This window comes from Gopherus flavomarginatus, chromosome 5 (genome assembly GCF_025201925.1).
Source record: "Gopherus flavomarginatus isolate rGopFla2 chromosome 5, rGopFla2.mat.asm, whole genome shotgun sequence".
NCBI classification, from domain to species: Eukaryota; Metazoa; Chordata; order Testudines; family Testudinidae; genus Gopherus; species Gopherus flavomarginatus.
The window spans coordinates 91,739,047-91,764,675 of NC_066621.1; the positions used below are offsets into that span (position 1 = coordinate 91,739,047).

The following is a 25,629-nucleotide window of genomic DNA, read 5'->3' on the forward strand; positions in this document are numbered from 1 at the left end:
CTCTTTCCAACAAAGGATAGTTTTTGCTTTGCAATTGTTCTGTTTCTCTTGAGCACCTGACCAAATATCACTTTAGTGTCACCGTTCTGCAATTACATAAGTCAGACTGCTACTGCTTTCTCTTCCTTCCCACCTCAAATATCTGCTTTGCTGGGTGTATTTTAGGACTTGAGACTGAGGGGCTAGCCTTGCAAATGTGTTTGACTGATTAATTCCAGGCCAGTGGCTTTTTCAGTACATATATGAACTAGAAAGCTGCCTGTCCATTGTGAGTCACTTGTAATTGCCTGAACTTGGAAAAAATGCCTATTGGGAATGTGGGAGGATTAAGGAGATTTTAGCAAATAGATTTAATCTGTTGTCTTCCAGTAAATCACCCCTAGTCTAAAGATGCAATAAGTTAGCTATTTTGGTGAAAGAGGAGGATTTTTATCTTTAAAAATAAAGCCCTGAGTTGCTTATCAAATTCACAAATTGAAGTAATAATGGAATTGGGTAAGTGCCTTTGAAGAATGGATTCTGTGTTTAAAAACTGGTTTTCATGATGATTGATAACTCCTTTAAGTCATGTAGCATTTCAGCAAACATTAACTTCCCATATGGAGTGGAACCTGTTTGTCATAGTGAATCTTACAGTGCCTTATGACTAACAAAACCAACAAAATGCCCACAGTCCACTCGCAGGTTCCACAAGAAAATAGAGTGGGCCATTAAACTTATTATCCTGATTAAAATTTGGTAAATGATGCTGGTTCATATTTTTCAGTATGACTTGTTTGGGTGTTCAGATATTCATAGCTCATCAGTGTAACATAGACGGGACAAAACCCATCTCTAGCCTGTCTTTAATACTCCACTCTTGCAATAGTGATCATAGTAATTTGTAACTCCATACTTGGTCTCTCCTAAACATGCTGCTGCTTGGTGTACAGTGTGACCAGCCAGAGATGGGAATGAAAGACATATTAAAAACAAAATAAATTAGCCTGCTGCATACAAGTAGTGATCCTCTAATTTCAGTAGCCTTTATACAATTAATCATTGCGCTGTGAGGAAGGAATTTAGGTTCTAAGGGCATGTTTACAAGCCTCCTAGTCCCAGTCCAGAATCTAACTAGCATGCTAATAGCTGTGTAGACATTGCGGCTCTGGCAAGCGAGCCAAGGCCAAGCTGCTCGATCCCCTACACTTGAACTTGGGTGTCCAGCCCGAGTCTCCACCAGAGCTGCAGCATCCACATTGCTATTTTTTTAGCACTCTAGCTCAAGCCCCACTAGCATGAGTCTGTCTGCCCAGCTGGGAGGCTTGCTTCAGCTGCAGTGTAGACATACCCTAGAGCAGGGGTCGGCAGCCTTTCAGAAGTGGTGTGCCGAGTCTTCATTTATTCACTCTAATTTAAGATTTCATGTGCCAGTAATACATTTTAACATTTTTTAGGGGTCTCTCTGTCTATATTATATAACTAAACTATTGTCGTATGTAAACAGGGTTTTCAAAATGTTTTAAGAAGCTTCATTTAAAATGACTTTAAAATGCTGATCATACACTGCCAGCCCGCTCAGTCTGCTGCCGGCCTGGGGTTCCGTTCACCTAGGCCGGCAGCAGGCTGAGTGGGACCGGCGGCTGGGACCCCAGACTGGTAGTGGGCTGAGCGGCTCAACCCGCTACCGGTCTGGGGTCCCAGCCCTGCCCACATAGAGTGGGTACCTACCTTCTACCTGGTTTGAGCCCATTCTCTTCTTCTCTCTGCACTGAGCTGAGGGTGGGAGTGCACTGAGCACAGGGCTGGGGGTGAAGGGTCTGGCCAGGAGCTAGAATGAAGGAGGGGGCTTAGGGTTGGGGCAGAAGATTTGGGTATGGAGTGCCTACCTGAGCAGCTCCCATTTGGTGCGAGGGGTGCAGGTGGGAATATGTGTGTGGGGGGGGAGGGGGGGTTGCAGGAGCGCCCATTTAGTGCTCAGGATGGGGGGGTGGGGATGTGGAGGGTACAAGAATCAGGGCACGAGGTGTGTGGGGGCTGGGTACTGGGTATGTGTGGGGGTGCAGGAGTCAGAGCAGGGGGCTAGGGGCATCTGAGGTGGGTGTGGGAGGGGGGTGCCGGGGTCAGGGCAGAGGGCTGTGTGTGTGTGATGGGGTGCAGGGATCAGGACAGAGGGCTGGGTGTGTGTGAGGGGGGTAGGGTGGAGAGCGGGGTAGGAGTTGGGGCTCCTGGAAGGGGCTGGTGTCTGACGTTCTGGGGAGGAGTGCTGGGAGCAAGGATTCTGCATTCCTAGGTTTCGAGCTGAGCTCTAGTTGTTCAAGGGGGTGGGGGTCAGATGGAGACTAGGGCTCCGGACTAGTGGGTTCTGCCCTCAATGCTGGAGGGGGGCGGGGTCCAGTAACCTGGGGTGGGGAAAGAGGCGCGACCCAGCTTTTCCCAGGGTCCAGCAGGTGACGAGCTGCAATCCCCAGGCTTGGGTTTGGGCTATGGGACGCGGCCTGCCCCAGTACAGAGCCGAGCTCATCTCGGCACTGGGGCTTCAATCCCTGGGGCAGCCTACCTGAGTCCAGGGAGCGAGGATGGCCGTGCTCAGGGCAGGTGGGCGCATGGCACAGCTGGGACCCACGACCCTTCCTCACTTACAGGCCTCGCGAGTGATACAACTCCTGTGGGGCTGGGTCCCTCTTCCTGCCCCCGCCAGCAGGGCAACTTCTGGGGCTGCTCAGACTCTGTGGACACCAGGTAGCGGTATGGACACGCTAACCCGGAAATACAACCTCCCGCCAGAAATGGCGGAGGTCAGGAAAGCATGTGCAAATGCCGGCGGGAGAGGCAGAGAACAGTGGGCCGGACCGGACTTTTAATGGCACACTGCTGCTTTAGGATACCTGCCTAAGAAGGGAGCAAGGCATGTGAAGATGTCTTTTTCCTGGTTTCTCTTCAGATCATATAAATCTTTTGCCTTTTACTAAAGATTTCCGGGGAGAGGAACATTTATAAATTTCTACCTACTTTTTTTTTTCCTCCAGTTCTTTTTGCCTCTTTAACAGAGATTGCTGGCTTTGTTCACTTCCTGTTGAATGGAAACGTGTCAGCTCTACCTGGTGAAAGTTCTCTTGCTCTTCTGCTTCCTGGTTTCCTCTAACATGAGCGAGGGAAGGCTGAGGAGAGGGAGAAGAGATTCTTGATATGTAATAGACACAAACACACTTTCTGCTAACACTGAGTATAAGAGGTATTGTGGTGCCATACAGTTGGCAATGGGTTTTTGCAGGCCTTGGAAAGCACACAAACAACTTTTCCTTATTGCCAGTATTTCAGGTACTGTATACCTGGAAAGTAACCTGTATGCTTGACAGCCAGCTTCCCAGAGAACTGGAGAGTTGGTGTTGCTGAAGAAATGTGTATTACCATACTACATTACAACTTACAGGAATTCTACCACAGTCTGTTGCTGTAGAACATAGCACTATAGAAACGGGGGGAGTACCAGATGTATTGGGATGGACATGGGGCAAGTTTTGCCCAAGTATGGTGTGTTGGGAAGCTCTGAAACAGTTAAATGGCCTGCATACATGAGCAGCGCGTTCCACTGAAAAACAGGCCTTGCCATTGAATCAGCTTTTTAGTGTGTGGTGACAGGAAAGCCCCACCTTTAGCTAGCTGCTCTTAGCAGTGTTCAGGAAGTTTGGCCTATATTATTCTCATATCTATTGTTTTTTTGTGTTTTTGCATTAAAAGGGAAATCTAATCTTGTGTTATATTTCTGTGGAGGATCAGGACAGTCTGAGTCAACCTGGCTGTGTGCTCTTAGCAATCTTGTGAGAAAGCAAAACAGAAATAGGTTCATTAGTCCCTGCTTTCTGAACTCTCACGTCTCTCCCTGATCTTCTGAAAGATCTATGGGACTGAATAATTCAGAGTTCTTGGGCTGCATGCAGAGTAGCCTCTTGTAGCTACAAAAAGGTGAGAGACGTACTCCAGGAATAAGCGGCGCACACTTTCAAATGTGCATTCATCAAGAGGGCAGTTGGAAATGTTGCTGTTTCCTGTAATGCTGTTACTACTTGTCCTCTTTTGATGTGACCTTCTACTACTCAAATCCTCGCTATGCAATAATATAGTGGGGCCCAGAGGAACAAACAAAAAAGCAATTGTGTCCATCTCTTCTCTGGTGTGGCCTGTTTCCTCTCATTCTGTTCTGGGTTTTCCATCTCCATTTCCTCCCCTGTTTGGAAGGTAGGGCAGTGAGAATTTGACCCAACTTAAAGGCTACACCTAGCTTGTAGTGTAGCGGTGAGAATCCCAGCTCACGTAGATCTACTCCTACTAGCTCTCATCTGAGTTTGCATGCTAAAAATAGCTGTGTAGCCAGGATAGTCTGGGCAGTGGCAGCATGGGCTGGTTGTCTGAGTTACATACCCGCAGGGTTTATGTCGATTTGTACTCGGGATAGCTATCCTGTGCCACTGCTTGGTGCGGCCCATGCTGCTGCAGCTACAGTACTATTTGTAATGTGCTAGTGCAAGTATGTCTCCGAAAGCTTGGACTAAGGATACGTCCACACTACCCGCTGGATCGGCAGGTAGCGATTGATCTATCAGGGATCGATTTTATCACGTCTCATCTAGACACGATAAATCGATCCCCACTGCGCTCCCCGTTGACTCTGGAACTCCACTAGGGCGAGAGGTGGAAGCGGAGTCAATGGGGGAGCCGCAGCCATTGATCCCCCGCTGTGAGGACGGGAGGTAAATCGAAATAAGATACGTCGACTTCAGCTACAAGAATAGCGTAGCTGAAATTGCATATCTTACATCGACACCTCCCTCACCCAGGGTAGACCAGCCCTCACACTCCTAACTCCTAGTATACAGAGAGCCACCCTTGTGGGTCTATTTAGAGCAGCGTTTCAGGTAATTGTTTGCAACTTCACAGTGGGTGCTCCCTGATTAGTCACTGACTTTTCATCTTTCTGGAGGAGCTGTACCAGTTTAACAAATTGAGACTTGTGGTGGTTCATCCAGGGCCTACTGGTCTCCTGTTCAGATCTCTTCTCCAACCTGCAGCGGTGACTGGCCTGCTCTAAAGCACAACCTCCTCTCTGCAAGATCTGCGTTGGGAGCATCTCAGGCCTCAGTCATGCATGCGCTAATCACCATGGATTTGGGGCACAACAGGGCCCAGCACAGGGTCTTATCATTTAAGGAAAGGACAGGTCCAGTCACCAAAGCCTAAAGTACCAGTACAGGTTTGCAAAACAGCAGGTAGGAACCACTAGATTAACAAATATTACCAGCCAGTGCACTTCTGGTGCCCGGAGCACCTTTTAAAAAGCCTGCCTAGCTGTTCAGTGTGTGGTTTTTCTTTTTTTAAATTGCAGTATGTAGTTTACATAGAAGCCCAACAGTTGGGCATCTTTGGCTTCAGAAGAGTTGAGGAATAATTTTCCCCTATGACTCAGACTGCACTGCAACTGTGGTGCACACATGAGGTTTTTTCTTCCTCTTTTAGGTACATACCTTCTTTTTATGTCTTGTGTTCATTCTGAAGCTCTTCTTCCCACCAGCTTGACAATTACATTTCATAGTGTCTATGAAGGAATTTCCTTTTAAACTTTTACACTGCACAATTCTTTAAGCAAGTGAAAGGCAAGATTGAGCATAAAACTGCTGAGAGCTCTTTTCAGATGCAAAATGAGGGTATTGATTAAGGGCTTTTACCTTTTGAACTCCCGAGATGCTCTTGTTCCTCTTTCTGACATGTCTTTTTGGATGTTGGATGGGCAAGGAGAAAGTGAGGGAGTTCGAAGCCTAATCAAAATAAAGCTGATTGTTCGTTTGACCTGAGACTAAATGGTGGCTTCTACCCTATCATCTGAGATCTGCTGAGACCCCTGAGCTGACTATTCTTAATTTTTATGTGCCTAGTGCTGGAGGTTCTCTGTGGAAGGCACTTACCTCTGGAGCTTACTCCCTACATATCTAACAGAGGCACACCTGCCTCAGCTGAGTTCAGCAGAATGTTATTGATTGCAGGTACAAGGGTGTTAAGAGGTTGGTTTTTTCTTTTATAGTCTTAGTCACAAATGCCTTGAATGACAATGCAAAGTTCGGTTTTCCCTTTTAAATTGCTACACTGACAAAACAGCAAATTGACTATGTCCAACAAAGCCAAATGTACCAGATGCTATCATCGCTCGTTATCACTATGTAGCTTTTATAGATTTGTGCGTGCTAATAAACTGAAATACATTGAGTCATGAGACATGTACATGTTCTAGCAGCAGCAAAGGAAGGACAATGCCAGGTAGCTTGTTGCAAAATACAAGCCTTCATGAAACACTGTTGTGTTTTTTAGGTTTTTGTATTCTTTTTATTTCAGAGGAAGTTTTCGTTAAAACATTTCCATGCAGTGTTAGAATCCTAAACCAAGCTACGTGATCTCGTGTTTGAGAACCAGAAAGTGAAACTCGTTTTCTCTTTTGCAATTCTTTTAACTTGGTCAATAAAACTAGATGGTAAAAAACTGGATGTTTGAACGTTGCTTTTTCTGGCAATTGAAGGTGATGGAATTTGAAAGAACTGACTCCTGTGCTAAGAATTTCCCTTTTTAAATTGGGTTTGGAATAATATTTGATTTTTGAACATACTGTGTGAGCCTTCCCTAAAAAACTGTGTCTCCTCATATTAACTTAACTACTCTTTGAAACATTTTCTCTCACCCTTCAAAAAGTGAAGGTGTGGATGTTTTCATGTCTGGAAATCGGAACAGCAGTCCTTAAACTCACTTTGCACTTAACTGTTGCTTTCAGTTGTACCTTTACTATATTTATAAAGGAGTGTCATCCTCTTTTCTGGGTATGACTGATAACTAGTCAGATGGCAAACTAGTTATATGGGAAGCTTTGATAACAAAAGGATTTCCGAGTTGGTCACCCTCTTCTAGCTATAATGCTGCAGTACTGTGAAAAGATATTCCAGCTAGATGCATAGCATGTGGATGCTTTTAGCCATCAAAGTTGAAACATAAGTACAAAGTTTAAAGGGTGGGGAAGAGCATATTTAAAAGTTCATCTCATAAAGCCAGCCTTTACTGCACATAGACTTTGTGGTTTCGTTTCCTGAAACTGAAATCAGCACAGCTGTATAAACTGGAAGAGCAGTCTGGGTAGGTGTATGCAAATCAGCAAGCCAATCCAAAATTGCTTCAGAATCTGTTTCCTGTTAGTAAGTACCTTCTCACGCTTGTATAGGCTTTCAAGAGGTTCTCTAGCTTTTCTCACTGGCTTTTCTTAATTTTCCTTCCCTGAAACCCTGTCAGTTAAATTGTGATTTTTGTTGTTGTTTTTAAGTCTTAATATTTTTGGAAAGTGCTCTGGAACATTTTGTGCATATGGCCCTCTGCAAATGTACTGTTGGATTGATTAAGCTGAAAATATGAAACCTAGCCTCTCTCTGATGCAGTGGGGGCGGGGGGGGGGGGGAGGGAAATGCTGAGACAATAGTTTCCAAAGGGAATTTTCTTCAAAATAAGGCATGTTTTAAAAGAAATCAACTGGAGAGGACTGCAACAATATTCTGTATTGCTCCTCCTATCTCTAAATTAAGCCCCCGCGTGATTTCATACTTTTACTTATATTGCTGCTCAATATATTAAATAAGGTGATTCTAGGAAACCTTTCTTAATTCTCCAAAAATTGCTGCTGTTCATTGGTGGGTATAATGATCCCTTAGTGTAGTGTTCTTGTAATTGTTTGTAATTCTGCAGTGATTAAAGATGTCTTTTTATGAATCCAGTCATCTATATCTCCGTATCTATTGCCCATAACTTTTTCCTTCCTCTTATCACTAATACTTGTAAAACCACTTGCAACAGGACCCTGTTGGCTGTAAGTTGGCACTCAATCCTGTGAAATTACTCTTGAAGATTAGCTGCTTGTAGTACCAGACAAAGCTTTTCCTTTCTGGTGCAATGTTTTACAAATACCTGTCACTATTTTAGTAACTCCATTCAGTGATTAGGGAGAGGTTGCGGGTATGTCTACAGCCACTGTGTGCTGTAGCACTGTAGTGTTGACGCTTCCAACATGGACAGAAGTGGGTTTTCCTTCGATATAGATAAACTACCTCTGAGAGGCAATCGCTAGGTCAATGGAAGAATCCTTCTGTTGACCCAGCCATGACTGCTCTGGGGGTTAGGTCAACATACCTGTGGTGCTTGGCATGTGACATTTTTTACAGCCCTGAGCAACAATGCCAGGTTGACCTAAGTTCAGGGCCAGTGCAAGGAAGTTTCGCGCCCTAGGCAAAACTTCCACCTTGCGCCCCGCCCAGCCCTGCAGCAGCTCCCCGCCCCCTCCCCCGCCCTGAACTGTGCCCCCCACCCCCTCTGGCAGCTCCCGGCGGCAGCTCCCCACCCCCTGGACTGAGGAGCCCTGCGGTACCTCCCCACCCCAGCTCACCTCTGCTCCGCATCCTCTCCAAACAGGACTGCACAGTGGAACCCCTGGGCTGGCGGCTACCATGAGCGGCACGCTGACCATGGGGACCCCCTGGGTTGCCAGGGCAGCCCAGAGGATTCTGGGGGTCTGGGGTCTTCGGCGGTGGGGGGCCCCCGCTTTGACGGTAATTCAGCGGCGGGGGGGCCCTTCCGCTCTGGGACCTGCCGCTAAAGTGTCCCGGAGACCCGCCGCGGGGCCCCTCCGCCGCCGACTTACCGCCAAAGACCCACTGCGGGTCTTCGGGGCACTTCGGCGGCGGGACCCGGAGCAGAAGGACCCACCACCGCCGAAGCAGGACCAGCTGCCGAAGTGCAGCCGGGTCTTCAGCGGTAATTCGGTGGCGGAGGGCCCTCGCCGTGGGTCTCCAGAGCACTTCGGCGACTGGTCCCAGAGCGGAAGGGCCCCCTGCCGCTGAATTATCACTGAAGACCAGGCTGCATGTCGGCAACGGGTCCTGCTTTGGCGGTAATTCACTAGCGGGGGTGGGAGTCCTTCCGCCCCGGAGCAGAAGGACCCCCCGCCGGTGAAGACTGGGAGCAGAAGAAGCTCCGGGGGCCCGGGCCCTGCGAGAGTTTTCCAGGTCTTCCGGAGCAAGTGAAGGACCCCACTCCAGGGGCCTCGAAAAACTCTCGTGGGGGCCCCTGCGGGGCCCGGGTCAAATTGCCCCTCTTGCCCCCTCCTCTGGGCAGCCCTTGGCTGCTGGCAATGGCGTGCTGATACAGGGGACCCCCTGGGCTGCCGGATGCCGCAGCGGCGCGCTGACCCAGGGGACACCCTGGGTTGCCCGCTGCCGATGCTGCCCGCAGCTCAGACTCCCTCTCCATCCCAGCAGCAGCGGCTGCTCAACCATTTAAAAAAAAATTGGGGGGGCACCGCTTTTTGGCACCCCAAATCTTGGCGCCCTAGGCAACCGCCTAGTCCACCTAAATGGTTGCACTGGCCCTGCCTAAGTTTTAGGTATAGACCAGGCTTGTGTCTCAATGAGGACTGCCTTCTGAATTGAATTAACATTGTAGTTGGTGGTAGGGTAGGAGGCTGTGCCTCATGAAGCAGTAGGTATGAGAAAATCCGTGTTCTGTTACAGACTAGTGAAAAATCAAGCTGTTTTAAGGTAACTATTGGTTTAATTCTTGCTGTGGTTAATTGAACAGTTTTAAAGCAACTGTTCAATTATCTGAAGAACTTTTTAAAAATAGAATGGTTTTAAAAGCTTTCAGTTACATTAATTGGCTTAAGCTATTTAACCACAAAAAGTAAACAGATAAATTTATCTTAAGCAGCTTTGAAGCAGGTTTCCTTCCTCCCCCTCTCCCCTTCCCCCCCCCATTCCCAACACACTCCTAATGGGAGTTTAATTTTTTTATTTAATTTTTTCAGTCCCATCTGCTCATGAGGATGCTGAGCTGACTTGCGTTTTGCGGTTAAATTCTTATTTTGGGCACTTATTTTAAAAATAGCTCGATTCATGTTCTTTTTAACCCCCACATCTCATTACAATCTTCTGTACCACATTTCAGTTTGCTCTAGGTGTCACCAGCAATGTGGCCATAAGGCAAGAAGGGTCTTTCGGGTCGTTTGTTCATAAGGACTGCTGTGCACATCCAGAATTCATACATCAGAAACACTCTCCACTATGTGCCTTCAGGATATGATTGTTATAAATATTCCTTTGAAGGAGGCTAACTGGTTAAATTTGAGAATTCTGATGTGTGTGAGCATGTTGTTTGTTCTATCCATATGAGTCTCACATGTGGTATTGAAAAGTGGGCATTCCAGACACACCAAATGCTTCTCCAAACAAACATTAAGATAGAATTAAGGTTTAAGACTCAGTCCATTTCCAGTGTTCCAAAAACAATGACCTAGAATATATCCCTATTAGAAAGCCCAAGCAACCAGGAAGTCTCAAACTCCTCTTCGCTTATGTCCTCAGAGCATCAGAAGTACTTGCATCTGTGTGGGTCCTTTTATCATGACCTGTGATCACATGGCAATTCAAAGAACACTTCTCCAAGAGACCCAGAAGGCAGGAGCACTGCCTTTGTGATGTGGTAAGACTAGCAAATAATTCATAGAGCTGGGAAAGCATGTAAACTAAAGGGAGATGACTGTTTAGGGGGTGAGGGAGAAGAGTTGGTAGCTTCCAAAGCTTTGGAGGAGAAAAGGCATAGGCCCTGAATGAACCAGCAATTATCTCAGAAAACCTTTTGCCACATGTGGAGTGTATACATCACTGGAAATAGCTTAAATAAATTTTTAAGAGCAGGAAATATGTTCTCCCCAGTTTCAGTGGAATTAAGTGCCTACACTAGGGGCTCATTGTAGCAACTACTACTGAACTATCAGAGCAGCTGACTCATTTCAATTTCAGTTCATTTAGAAGTGTGTGCAGGTGAGATTTTAGTGCTGGCCAATGGGATGCTGCTTGAAACTGAAGTTTTAGGCTCCAGCGTATTCAGTCATGCACTGCGAAAGTTCTTATGATGACTGGTATGGAACTATAACCAGGAAGTGGCGCAGATTTTTTTATTTTATTTTTATTTTATTTTCCTTCTGGATGCATAGCATTCCTTGCAAGGGTGTGTAGATGTTGATTTCATAACTGTGGAAGACAGATTCCTATTTTATTGTCCATTTTCTGTAACTGTTTCTCTTTCAAGAGGCATATTAAGAAGCCTGTATAAAGAGTTGCTGTATTGTACATTTCAAATTTAAATGGTCCTATTAAAGAGGCACAGCCCACAGCTGTACACATTACAGATTTACTGTTTGTTTGTTTTATAAAGAACTGGCTAATTGTGAGCAACAATAGCATTTAGAGTTATGTATTTGCTCAATAACCCTGAAATGTTTACTGGGTTTTCAGGGTGTGAGGCTTATTTAGAGCCATTGTTTCACTTCCTGCTTATTTTTTTTTTTGCAGCTCTCCCTCCACCCTGCAATTAAATGTAACCAACATATTCTTACAGTAAACATCATCCCAATAACCAAATTAGCATACAGTATTCATAAATCAGAGCAGAGCAGCACCAGATTGTGATGCTTCCTGGAAGTACCCAGGGTTGAGACACACCTTACTACCACCTGCCCTTAGTGTGAGGAAGCCTTATCTGTGCCTTATCGGACTGGAGGTTGGCTCCCTGACTCCACCAGCCACATGCAACACAAATACTCCCCTCTCAGCCTACACAGGCTCCTTCTGCAGGCAGAAAGAGGCACACTCCAAGCCTTCCCTGCATCTATAGAGTGTCCAGCCCCAGGTCCACTAGACGCTTCCAGAATTCCCAGATTCTCTGCTCCCAGTGAAACACACTCGATCACCATATTCCCCTCAGATTACCACTTTGCACAACACTTAGATTTGTTTGTAGTAAAAACAAGTAGTTTATTTAACAAAGCACTGAGATTCAAGTGATAGCAATAGAAATATTTGAAAACAGCTAGTTACATGCAAAATAAAATCATAACATGCATACTAGGACCTAGACATAAGACATTTTCCTGTCTAAGGAAGTTAACTGTTTTGCTCACCCAAAGTCTTTCTTCCAGTCCTTAACAATCAGGTTGGCTGTGACACTCCGTTCACAAGACAAGAATGCCGGCAACTTATCCCCTAGATCAGGGTTTTCTCAAACTTCACTGCACCGCAACCCCCTTCTGACAACAAAAATTACTACTCAGCCCCAGGAGGTAGGGACTGAAACCAAAGCCCTGTTGCCCAGGGCTGAAGCCGTCTGTCTTCGGCCCCAGTCTCTAGCAAGTCTAAGCCAGCCCTGGCAACCCCAATAAAACGAGGTCGTAACCCACTTTGGTGTTCTGACCCACAGTTTGAAAACTGCTGCCCTAGATGAAGGATACAGGGTGTTTCTCTGCCTCTAGTTACAGTTCCAACATTCCACTGTCTTTATTCCGAAACAGCACACCTCCTGCTGTTTGTTTTCTCATGTGGAAAATCTCCCCTGTAGCTTTTGCAATCTTTTGATTAGCATTTTGCTCCATTTATAAATAAGCAGCCATTGTGAAGCACGCAATACTCAGTTTACATATAGCCAGACAGATAAGCGTTTCCTTCCTAAAAGCAACTTATTTATCATCTCTTGGAGACCAGCCCCAATTCACAGGCCTTAAGAACGTAGTTTTCAGTGTGTGTATATACATATCCATACATACGTTTCACGTTGATTATGATCACCGCTGTGACATAGGCTTTCAGCAGAGACCTTACATGCCTCACTTTGGGGAACTAGTATATAGATACCAGATCCAGGAGATCTCAGTAACCCTTATGCACCACTGTGCCCCCTGCTAGTTGGCACCAAGATGTCCCTGGGTCACACAGATACTACTTCAAATTTTCAGCACTCATATGAGACTTCTCATCGAAAAGTGACGAAGATAAACTCTAGCGCCTGACGGTGGGAGAAAAGAGAAATGCAGCATTGTGTTTTGTAGCAGCCTGTGACCAGATCAGCAAAAGGCAGTAAGAAACGCATATCCAAGAGATGTTGTGTTTTGTTTTGTTTTTCCCCTTTTTTACCATTTTGGAAACACTTGTGTAGTTCATCATGCCAGTACAATCTCATTGAGTTGGGAAAAATTGCAATGCCTCATCTTGATGTAAGCAGAAAGGATACCTGGCTCGAGATGAAGCATTGCATGTTGAGGTCTGTAGTTTAGCCCAGAACAATGGCTCGTGGAAGAATTAAACTGACTATAGGCCATATTGTAGAGAGTAGCGTATATTTAGGCCTCCTTTTTTAATATAACTCTCAAATCCTGTGCAGTAGATCTGACTGTGTTGGGGACTAACACATTTGTTGTCGACTGGTTTCTGCTGTTCTTTGTTTAGTGTGTCTCCGCTTTCTGCATCCGTAAAGATTTTCACTCTAAATTTAATCTGATATTCACTTAAAATTTTTTTACCAGTAACTGGCAGCAACTGTCTTCTTACTCCTTTTTTTGCACTATGGAAAGAATGAGTTGAGTGAACAAAGTGTCATAAACCCATTCTTATGCTGCAAGTGTGACATGGTGGTTACACCCCCACAGGTTTATTCTCATGGTTCTTATGGCACAGACAAATATTCTCACGCTAGCAGCCTTCCCTCCAGAGATGCTCCAAGTCTCTCTTTAATGTGGTGGTTTAAATGCTGTGTTAAGCCCATCCTTGAGCTATGTGACTGAAAGCTCAACTAGTGTCCCTCTAGATTTCTCAAGTGATCCCCAAGTTTATTGTTTCGCTTCATTTAACAACTTCTTTGTTGTTGTGTTTTGTCTATAGCAGAATAAAAAACTGAAGACAGGATAAAACTTCAGTTTCTGGCAGTGTTTATTTGCTGTGTTACTAACGTAGTATCACAGAGCTTAGAGACAGCCAAACTTATTACCACATGCCTAATGCCAAGTTTTAAAAATCTTATACTTTTATTTTCTTTCTTTCTTTCCTCAACCTCAAAACATAAAAAGGATTTTTCCTTTAATGAAGACTAGTCAACCTGAAAAATCTAAATTCTGAAGCTGAGCTGTTTTGCATAAGCAGAAAAACTCCTACAACGAGAATATCCACTGCACTGAAAAATCATAGCAGAAGAGTTTTGCCCCCCAAATTAAAAATTCCTCTGAGTTGAGACCAGGCAGGAACTTATCCCCAAATAAAAATCTCTCTCTGAAAGTCTTTAAGTACATAGAAGAATAGAGGAGCTATAGTGGGTGTCCACATAACCTTGACTATAACTTTAGCTACCTGGCAAAAAATGTAAAATATATATAATATTAGTTACATGGTAACTGGGATTATAATTCTGACTTCCCTTAAGGGGATTTTTTTAGAGACGCAATCTGAGTGGTGTAATAATAACTCTAAATTTACATAAACTGTAGTAAATCTTGTGACCTCTGCAGTCATGCCTATACAGCCTTTCCCTTCATGTAAATGGGGCTTTAACTTGTGCTTCCTCAGTTCCTTACTGATTTTTGCCATCAGGGCAGTTCTTGTTAATCTGGTTTATGTTTTGAGTATGGAAAAAGGTGACCAACTGTTGACTGAATTCACAGGTATAATGATATCATATCCTTGAGTTTAATTGGCTGCACTCTGTAAGCCACAGGTGTGATGTTTTGACCTCAGTGTCTAGTTGACAGTCCTCCTTAAGGTAGTCTTTAAGTGTGTGCATGTGTGTTTGCTGTTGCTTGTTAGGCTAGTTGTGTGACTCCAAGTAGCTAAGGAAGCATTTGATGTATTTATCCTAGCTGTCTAGTAGTCAGACTGCTGTTTCTTTGAGACATTCTTAAAATCAGCGGCTGTCTAGCAAAACTGCTTTATCTGAAATGCTGCAATCAGTCTGGTTATCTTAAAAGAAAGAGAGAAGACATAAGCACTGTTTTTGTTGCCTCATCTAAAATATGAGTGGATTAGAGCCAAAAAAAGCTCTGGCTTAGATACTCTAGCCATTTGACACTTCCCATGGAAATCTCTCTGCGATCTCCACCACCACCCCCACTAAAATGTGGATGAATTCACGACTGGATTCCTAAACATTAAAACAAGCAGCAACTTTTGCTTGTTTCTCTTTGATTCCCTTCCCCTCTAATTGTATAGAGATCTGTCTTCCTCGCTTACATTTTTCTTCTGTTCTTGTGTTGTAGATTGGATCACTCCCAGACGACCAGAACTCTCTTTTAAAATATTTCGGGTGGATAAGATGTGCCATGGAATGGTAGCACCAAAGAGCAACACAGCTTCACCACTTGCCTTGACTGGTCATGGATTATTTCTTCCGTTAATTATCTTCAGTTCTTTCATCTTGGAGGGACTGACCTCAGGTAAGTAAAACCTTTATAGCATCTACCCTCACACGCAATAAGTAGATACATTTTAAAATATACAAGTGTCAAATTTTCACCTACATAGTGTTAGGCAAAACACAAGAGACCACTTCTTAGTATATAGAGATCTTACAGGCTCCATTCCCCTTCTGTTTGTGATTGTGCTTTTTTCACTGTCATAGATGATCATATAACACCTGTGTGGCAGCTATAGCAACTGCTTACATGGAAGAAGACTACTGGGAAGAGCCTTAATTTCTTTTTAGTGCTGCAAATGTGATTTTAAAATCTGGAAACAAAATAGAGAGCCAGCACTAAATGACCAGCAAATGCTCTACAGACTGTAGTTTTGGGATCTATTAATTTCATTTTGGTCTCTTGTTTGGTAACTTTTGACATGTCACTTGACCTGCTGTTAACCACTTTCCAGCTTTCTCCCATTCATCTCATCTCTCTTCTTGCATATTGTTACTTCTTGATGTTCTTCTGACAGAAGAGTGTGGTGAGAGGTGCAAACGTGGACAAAACTGGTTGATGGAGAAAGTGCCAAATAATACATCACTTCCTACCTTTGAGGGTAGAATTTGTATAGGAAATGCATAAATAACACACACATGTATGTAAATACTATGTATTTTATAAAGTGCATGTCGAAAGCTAATAACCTCTCTCTAATACTAGCCTTCTTGAGATGCTTTTTGATATGCACCACAGTGTACATCTGCAGTGGTGACCACAGGATAAGAAATATTGGGAAAGGGGGAGAAGAGGGTGTTCTTGTTGTTGCACGGTGATCTTAAATAAGATTTATTACAAAAAAGAAAATGTGTTGACTTCTAGTAATTGCCGCTATGTATGGCAGTAACTTGCTGCTGGAAATGAGGTATAAATTCCAAATAAGTCTTAAGCCTAATTATTATCATTTCTATTCTAGTAGCACCCAATATGTACTAGAAGCCATACATCCCTGCACTGAAGAAGTTACAGTTTTAAAGACTAAAAACCTGGGTTGGGATATAGGGGAAGGGATGCAGCATACTTAATGGCTGGTGCTAGTATTGTTAGTGGTTCCTCTTTTTAAAAAGAACGACTATTTAGTTTCTCTAGATTTGGGGGAAGGACATTGTGGAGTAGCGGACAGCACAAGGAGGGGTTGAAAGTCAAAAGGAGCGGAGAAGGAAGGGAAGAAGGGAGCAGGAAGGGTAAATGAGGTCTTTAGTTCAGTAGCTGGAGACAGGAGGATATAAGAATTGCAAATAAAAGTTAAAATCAGCAAAATGTGAAGGTTGGAGGCTCAGCTCTGGGGCAGTGACTGTCACTTCCTCTGTCTGTACCGTGCCTAGCAGTAGTTACCTGTACAGTGCCTAGCACAATGGGAAACTTCTAGGTGCTAGAAATGCTCATTATAAGGGATGACCAATTGCTTCTGGAGGTGGATTTGGATAGAAAAGCCTGTTTGATGCTGGGAGCTACTGACAAATGAGGAGCCCCTCTTGTTAGTGCATCTGTCCCTTTCTGGTGGGGAGGGAGCAGCTGGGACCAAAAGAGAGAGACAGGAGTGAATGACAACTATCTAAGTTAAAATCTGCAGTTGGAGATGGAAAAGACCTTTTAAAATCATAATCCAGTCTTAGGCAACCTATGGCACACGTACTGAAGGCAGCACGCAAGATGATTTTCAGTGGCACTCACACTGCCCAGGTCCTGGCCACCGGTCAGGAGGGCTCTGCATTTTAATTTAATTTTAAATGAAGCTTCTTAAACATTTAAAAAACCTTATTTACTTTACAATACAACAATCATTTAAGTATATATTATAGACTTACAGAAAGAGACCTTCTAAAAACTTTAAAATTTATTACTGGGCTGTAAAACCTTCAATTCGAGTAAGTAAATAAAGATTTGGCACACCACTTCTGAAAGGCTGCCGCCCCCTGTCATAATCCATCTCTCTTTTCAGCCTGTCTACTCCCAGTAATAACCCAGTATAGACTCTGTAGCCACTAGCCTGTCAAGTACTCTCTGTGACCTGGGAACCGAAACTCCACCATCCCTGAAACTCCAATTACATATTGAAACATCTGTAATCGAGACTGTAATCTGTATGCAAATGACCACTGCTGTACAGGGCTGTTGAAAGGGAAAAGTCATCCATGACACTGTTAAGCTTTTACAGTGTTATTTTCCGAGATATCTAGTTGTGTTACACACAACAGCGCTAGAGAGCGTTCAACTACCATGTCGGAAAAGCCTAGAGTTGTGCTGGATTGTTTCCCTTCTTCCACCCAGTACTCTTGATTAATCTACAACAATTACCTTCAGTCCCAGATGGATTCATTTTTGCCTGGGTATGAAATGGGGAGAAAACCAAACAGTTGAGAGGTTTTTTTGGTCAAGATAGGTTTGTATTTCCTATGGGAGGAAAAGAATCTCGTGTTTGAGGAAGTATGTGTTTCCAAGTACAGATGCTTTGTTGCAGTAGTTCTTGGTTGAAATCTTGGTGTCAGATTTAAAAGATAGTTGCTAGGAGGAGAAGGCAGTGTGGCACATAATCAAGGGGGTGCACCTGCAGCAGTCTGTCAGTTGTGAGTCATGCTAATGAGTGAGTCTGCCAAGGAGCTGAGATCCAGAGATATAAACCGTGAACACAGGCAAATCAGTTGGAAAATCATCTCTTCCTCCCCCCTGCCCCTTTTTCAAACTCCTAGTTCATGTAAAAGCTCTGGGAGGTCATGGGTTTGTGTCATGGCATAAGCTCTTGCTTCATAAAGACGCCTGGGTTAAGACAGTCTTGAATGCAGAGCTACAGCCACATGTGTTGCAGCTGCCACAAACAGTACAAGAATTGCCTTGGTTGTCTTGTTAGAACTGTAAAAACAATAGGCTTCTTTCTGGTTAGAGAGATAGAAGGTAAAGGCTGTGGCTAGTTTAGTATTTTAAATGTATATAGGTCTATGTAATGTGTATACTAATGTAGAGATTTGCTTTGTATAAGCTATAACCTATATTACTTCAGCAGCCTGTAGGTTAGATTATTCATATCTAGACAAGCACTCATTTTCCTTACCATGTGGGTAGATGCAGAGGACAGATCCTTTTCCAGTCAGCTGGTGTCTGGTCTCTGTATGTTAAATGGATTTTATTCATGTATAAATTTTGAGAAAAATCCTCAGTACTCTGTCTCAAGCAATCTCTCCTAATATCCTTGATGTGCTTCAAGGTGAAGGTGCTAAGTTGCTTAGTGACTCAGAATGTTGCAGTGTTTGAGGAAAGCAGCTTTGAACTTTCAGGGCTTTCAGTCAAGTGAAATTCAACTCCAGCAATACCCTTAACATATAAAACAGTACAACTTGGTGCTGATTGATTGAGCATGCCTCTCCAAATTCACTAGCTTCCAATCTATCAGAAAATGAGGATAGAGTGGGTCTTCTGATCTTCAGAAATATCTCTCATACGTCACAGCTCCATGGCTTTGAGAGAAGAAGAGTGGACTCCTAAGGATACTCGTGGGGGTTATAACAGGGAAAGTCTCTCCTTTTCTGCTCTTTTTGTATCTGCTGTCATACTAGCAAGTTCTCAAAGTCTCAATGAGAGAAGATGGTGGAGGTTGGAGACAGAAATAGCGTTCTGAAAATAGGGGCCGGAAATGTTGCAGTTGAATTCCAGTCCTACCTGATTCCATTTCCTTGTAGGATGCATCTGGAGTGTGGCCAAGATATTTTGTGGTGTGTCATTGACTAGTCACTAGTAAATACACACTGTAGAACAAGCGACTTGTTTTTAAGATCACCACTTACAATTGTATGTTCAGGCTCAAAAGCCTAAGAACTGAGGAGATCCCATTCCTGTATATTGCTTCTGAGGCAAATGTGGCAAATGTGATGTTTGCTGTGCTAAGGCCTATTCAATGCTAAGGTTACTCCATGCAGAGGCTCTTGGATACTGCTGAGTGATGTTTGCGTCCCATGGAACAGCTAGCTCGCTAATCCTGCTCTGTCTTGTGAGAACACATCCAAGTCACTGAGGGATTCTGCCTGCTTCATATATATTTCAGAGGATTGCAAGCAGAGGATTGCTTTGCCTCTATAATTACACTAGGTTAAAACATGAAGTTCATGCAGTTGTGGGTGAATTATTTAGTGATTGTGATAGCACTGGCTAGACAGACAAGTGATTGGACTGATTTTGTAGTTACCTAAAATCCAAAGAAGAGGGGATACAGCGCCTTGGAAAGAGAAGGAAAATTGGCAATGGGAAAAGAAGCAGAGGAAGGGTGGTGGTGGTCCATGGAGTGTCTAATGAAGGAGAGCACACAAATTGGAAATATAATGCAGAGGATTAGAGTGTATAGCAATGGATCCACTGATCACGCACATGATGGTAACAGTGCCAGTGTTTATAGTGGCTTAGTTTGTGTGGAAACTGGTCCATAGGGAACCAAGACTGGACCATTCAAACATACTTTTAGTGTTAAAATGGTGTTAAACTGAACCAGCCACAAAATTTGCTGGGTCTTGCAAATTCAAATTGGGAGACTTAATAAAACCATGATAGCAGTCCTTTATTAACCCTCCCTGGGTCCTTTATGGGCTTCACACATGTGAACTGTTTTGTAATTCTTGCCCCATTCTAATGAGAAATGAGGAGTGGCTTAAATAGATGCCTAAGTGCCAAGATTCCTAACTCTGCCATTGACTTGCTGTACAACGTTGGACAATCACTAACGCTGTGTGTCTCAGTTAAAATCTGTAAAATGGTGAAAGACCCTCCTTTGCCTAATTTGGGGAGTGAGACCAATTTAGTTTGTTTGTGAAGCACTTTAAGATCTTCAGATGAAAAGTGCTGTAGTAGTACAAAATGTTAACTTGTGAGTGACTCAGAATAAATGGTGTATCAGAACACACAGAAATTAGTGGTCTGTAGGGTCGCATGATCCTTTTTTACTCTACTTTTTTTTGTACCCAGCATGCTCAGGCTACTGCAACAGACCTCTGGTGGGACACCCCTGAAATTGGACTGGCAGCAGCCTGAATTCCTTCCTTAACATCAGTAAACAAGGTTGTCCCTTGCTCCTCACCTTGCCTGTTCAGGGAAGAGGAGGCAAATGATGATGTCTCTGGGGGTATGTTTACACTGTGGGATTATTCCGATTTTTACATAAACCGGTTTTGTAAAACAGATTGTATAAAGTCGAGTGCACGCGGTCACACTAAGCACATTAATTTGGCGGTGTGCATCCATGTACCGAGGCTTGCGTTGATTTCTGGAGCGTTGCACTGTGGGTAGCTATCCCATAGTTCCCGCAGTCTCCCCCGCCCATTGAAATTCTGGATTGAGATCCCAATGCCTGATGGGGCAAAAACAGTGTCGCAGGTGATTCTGGGTAAATGTCATCACTCATTCCTTCCTCCGTGAAAGCAACGACAGACAATCATTTCGCGCCCTTTTTCCCTGGATTTCCCTGGCAGATGCCATAGCATGGCAACCTTGGAGCCCATTTTGCCTTTTGTCACTGTCACCATATGTGTACTGGATGCCCGCTGACAGAGGCGGTACTGCAGTGCTACACAGCAGCATTCATTTGCCATTGCAAGGTAGCAGAGATGGTTACCAGTCGTTCTGTACTGTCTGCTGTGCCATTGTAAATTGGCGATGAGATGATGGTTATCAGTCATTCTGTACCGTCTGCTGCTGTCATGGGTGCTCCTAGCTGGCCTTAGCTGAGGTCGGCCAGGGGTGCAAAGACAAAAATGGGAATGACCCCTAGAATATGGGGCAAGTGTACTAGAGAACCAGTGTATCAGAGAACCAGAGAGCACTGCTGCTCCGTGTCAGATCCCGCAGAAATGATGAACTGCATGCCATTCGCGGGGGGTGCCCCTGCAACAACCCCACCCGTTGATTCCCTTCTCCCCCAACCTTTCTGGGCTACCGTGGCAGTGTCCCCCATTTGTGTGATGAAGTAATAAAGAATGCAGGAATAAGAAATACTGACTTTTTAGTGAGATAAAATGGGGGGGAGGCAGCCTCCAGCTGCTATGATAGTCCAGGCAGGATGTTAAACGGTGTGGGGGAGAGGAGCCCAGCATCCCGCTGCTATGATAGTCCAGGCAGTACAGAATCTTTTCTTTAGACATGAAAGGGGGGGGGGGGCTGATGGAACTCAGCCCCTAGTTGCTATGATGAGGACTCTTACCAGCCGTTCTGTACCATCTACCGGGAATGACCGGGAGTCATTCCTATTTTTACCCAGGTGCCTCTGGCCGACCTCACCTGAGGCCAGCCAGGAGCAATCACGGGCTGATGATGACGATGGATAGCAGTCATATTGTACCGTCTGCCACCGGGGAGGGGAGGGGAGGGGAGAGGATGCTGCTATTCATTGCCGCAGCACCACGTCTACCAGCAGCATGCAGTAGACATAGGGTGACACATTAAAAAGTCAAGAAACGATTTTTTTTCCCTTTTCTTTCACGGGGGGGAGGGGGGGTAAATTGACGACATATACCCTGAAACACCCTGGACAATGTGTTTGACCCTACAGGCATTGGGAGCTCAGCCAAGAATGCAAATACATTTTGGAGACTGCGGGGACTGTGGGATAGCTGGAGTCCTCAGTACCCCCTCCCTCCCTCCATGAGCGTCCATTTGATTCTTTGGCTTTCCGTTACGCTTGTCACACAGCACTGTGCTGTGGCCTCTGTCTATCATAGCCTGGAGATTTTTTCAAATGCTTTGGCATTTCGTCTTCTGTAACAGAGCTGTGATAGAACAGATTTGTCTCCCCATACAGTGATCAGATCCAGTATCTCCCGTATGGCCCATGCTGGAGCTCTTTTTGGATTTGGGACTGCATCGCCACTCATGCTGATCAGAGCTCCACACTGGGCAAACAGGAAATGAAATTCAAAAGTTTGGATTGCTGTCCAGAGCGATCACAATGGTGCACTGTGGGATACTGCCCGGAGGCCAATACCGTTGATTTGCGGCCACACTAACCCTAATCCGATATGATAATACCGATTTCAGCGCTACTCCTCTTGTCGGGGAGGAGTACAGAAACCGGTTTAAAGGAGCCCTTTATATCAATATAAAAGGCCTCGTTGTGTGGACGGGTGCAGCGTTAAATCGGTTTAACGCTGCTATAACTGGTTGAAACGTGTAGTGTAGACCAGGCCTGAGACAGAAAGTCTGTACTTCCCAAGAGTATGTTATGAGTGAGAGAGAGAAAGAGTGTGTGTGTGTGTGTGTGTGTGTGTGTGAAACCCAAAACCCTTCAACAGGAAAACCAGAATTTCTAAAAGTTGTGAAACTTAAACTGTATACACACAATCTGTGGCAAGACTATACTAATTAGTAAACCTAATTTAGATTAGTAAAGAGAACTGAAGGATAATAAGAAAATAGATAAGAAACAGTAACTATAAATTAGCTTTTAGAATTAAGTGTCAAATTCTGACTCACTCCTGAGGAACCTGCCACTGTCTTCTCAGTTGGAGTCTTCCTTTTCTGGTCTCTTGAGGCTTTGGCTTTTGCTATATGACCGCTATTGCCCTATTCCAAAATAAATTCTAAAGTCAGCTGAAACTATTAGGAGCGTTAGATTCAGTATGTCTTGTGTTCTGAGCCAGTCCCCTCTGGGGTGTGAGGGGGTGACCTTCACAATGAAGGCCTCACTGATTTGTAGCTGATCTTTAAGGACTCTCAATATGCAGCTGTGCTTTTTGCAGAAAAAGGAAAACAGTGCTGTGAGGCTGCATAGAAGATGGGGGTATGAGTGGTAAGGACAAGCTGAGGCAAAAAACCCTTTGTATCCTTTAATCTAAGCAAAAAGGGCAAATTGCCAGAGGTGCCAGGTTATGTAGATTAACTGTGGGTGGTTAGTGGTTGTTGCATTTCTTTACTGGGGATCAGAACTGGTCTTTCTGGTTGAACCTTTCCCTCATGCAAATTACAGAAGGTTTATTATTATGGCAAGTAGATAGCTAATTGAGCACATAGCCTGGTCTCTATTAGAAGACTGATTTTTGACATAATCCCTTTTCCCACCAAACTCTCATTAAAACTTGAGCCACTCTGCCTGAAATTTCTCCTGATTCTTCATATGTAGGGTCCAAAAAGGTGGTCTTATTGCCCATCCTACTGTAGTCTTCAGGGAGAAGGAGTGGGAAGGAGTGGAACATGAAATGGGCACCTCAAATTCTTAAGTTTGACTTAATAAGATATTTAAATTCTTGCCCCCAGGGTACTTGAGTCATCAATGTGCTTAGAATTGGCTCAGCTGTAACGGCTGGCAATACCTGTGCTGGCTGAGGATCCTACCTTTCTGTGCTCATTAGCTCAATGATAGATCAGGAACAACTGAGCCAGCCTGTTAGGGCTCATGAAATCTAGAAACTGGCACTCTAGAGGGAGGCATGAAGGCTTGCACGTCCATTTTTTGTCTGGGTTTTCGTTTGCGAAGATGGCAAATCAGGATTGCCTTTTTTCCTTGATGTTCACTGCAGACTAGGTTGAAGACACACACTCATCTCCCTTGTAAACTTTTTATGCAGAGTAATCCTGGCGCTTGGCCCTGAGTCTCTGTTAATTATTGAGCACTGCAGTTTGAAAACATTCTCAAGTTTGGTTTTGTTTCTGGAACTTGTGGGACCATATTCTGCCAATGAAACTCCTAACAGGGTAATGCAACTTGAACAACTTTTTACATGTAATTTGGTCACTCCCCTGTCACGTCTCTCCCTTTTTGATGCCTGAATTGCCTCTTCTGGCAGCTGAAGCACTGGATTTATGATAAGGCTGCTTGCAACAGCAGAGGGCTGGACTGCATGACCCAGGAGATCCTTTCCAGTCTTATGTCCTACGTTCCTATGTTTCAAGTAGGATAGATTTTCCAAAATTTTGGCCTCTTTCTTCCCTGTTACCTGACCTGTTCTTTCTCTTCCCCACTCCTCCTGCCTCCCTTGATCTCTTCAAGCCCTCTTAGGGCGAGTTAAGCACTAGCAGCAGTTCTAGTTGCTAGTGATCCTCAACCGTACAATGTTGCTGTCTCAGTTGGGGAAAAACATTTGGGTCACCAGATCAAGACTTAGCTTGTGTCTGCACGAGGAAAATTGAAACCTAATGCTAAAGGCTGTAGTGTAATCAAGGTTCAAGTATTTTTACCATAAGTATCAGTTTCTCTCTCTCTCTTATTTTTTCGCTTTTTTTTTTTGTTTGAGAAAAACCTGGGAGAGCTTTCAGACGTCCTTTACAATCAGCATTTCCCCTCAGGCAACTGATCCTTTCGTTCCACCGGGGGCTGGGTTGTATCTGGAGAATGAATGAATTGCAACTTCAGGCACTGAAAGGAATGCTATGGAAGCTTTTGAAAGGGAAGTGAGTCACACCTGTAGTTACAGCAGCATGTTAGAGCGCTGGATAGAGTAACTGTAGGGTACACTTCTTGGGTCACACTGAAATCTGTTGTATCTAGGGTAACCAGACAGCAAGTGTGAAAGATCAGGACGGAGGTGGGGGGTAATATGAGCCTATATAAGAAAGACCCAAAATTCGGGACATCTGGTCACCTTAGTTGTATCTAAGCAGAAGGAGAATACATGGGCTGTGCAGTCTCCATTTGTTGGAACAGCTGGGAGCTGGTAGAATGTTAGGAACCATTGGGGGAGGGATAGATAATAAGATGAAAAAATATCAATGCCATTATACAGTATGCCCTCACCTTGAACACTGTGTGCATTTCTGGTCACCCTATCTCAAAAAAGTTATTAGACTTGGAAAAAGTACAGAGAATGGCAACAAAAATGATTAGAGGTATGGAACATCTTCCATATGAGGTGAGATTAAAAAGACTGGTACTATTCAGCTTGGGAAAGAGACCACTAAGGAGGGATAGTATAGAAGTCTATAAAATCATGGATGGTGTACTGTAGAAAAAGTAAATAAGGAAGTGTTATTTACTGTTTCTCATAACACAAGAACCAGGGGTCACCCAATGAAATTAATAGGCAGCAAGCTTAAAACAAACATAAGGAAGTATTTCTTCACACAACACACAGTCAGTCTGTGAAACTTGATGCCAGGGGATGTTGTGAAGACCAAAACTATAACTGGGTTCAGAAAAGAATTAGATCAGTTCTTAGAGGACAGGTCCTTTACCATCTTGGCTAATAGCCATTGAGGGACACGACCTTGTGCTCCAAGTGTCCCCAAGCCTCTGATTTCCAGAAGCTGGGACTGAATGACAGGATAGATCATTCAATTAAATTGCCTTGTTCTGTTTCCTCCTATTGAAGCATCTGTCACGGTCGGAAGATGAACCA

General features: G+C 44.2%; 1 protein-coding gene and 1 pseudogene across 4 annotated transcripts in view; both read left to right on the forward strand.

The window, feature by feature from the left end:
• SUSD6 (sushi domain containing 6) overlaps positions 1-25,629 on the forward strand; it is a 116,586-nt gene that overhangs the window by 35,333 nt on the left and 55,624 nt on the right. For 3 of the 4 annotated variants that reach the window (XM_050953590.1, XM_050953587.1, XM_050953589.1), the window contains exon 2: positions 15,128-15,304. In XM_050953590.1, the coding sequence (XP_050809547.1) occupies positions 15,184-15,304 (121 nt within the window). In that variant the 5' untranslated portion in view covers positions 15,128-15,183. Of the gene's footprint in view, positions 1-10,415; positions 10,534-15,127; positions 15,305-25,629 lie in introns of all 4 variants that reach the window. The other variant, XM_050953588.1, reaches the window with a different exon arrangement.
• Positions 2,904-3,008, forward strand: LOC127053007 (uncharacterized; annotated as a pseudogene).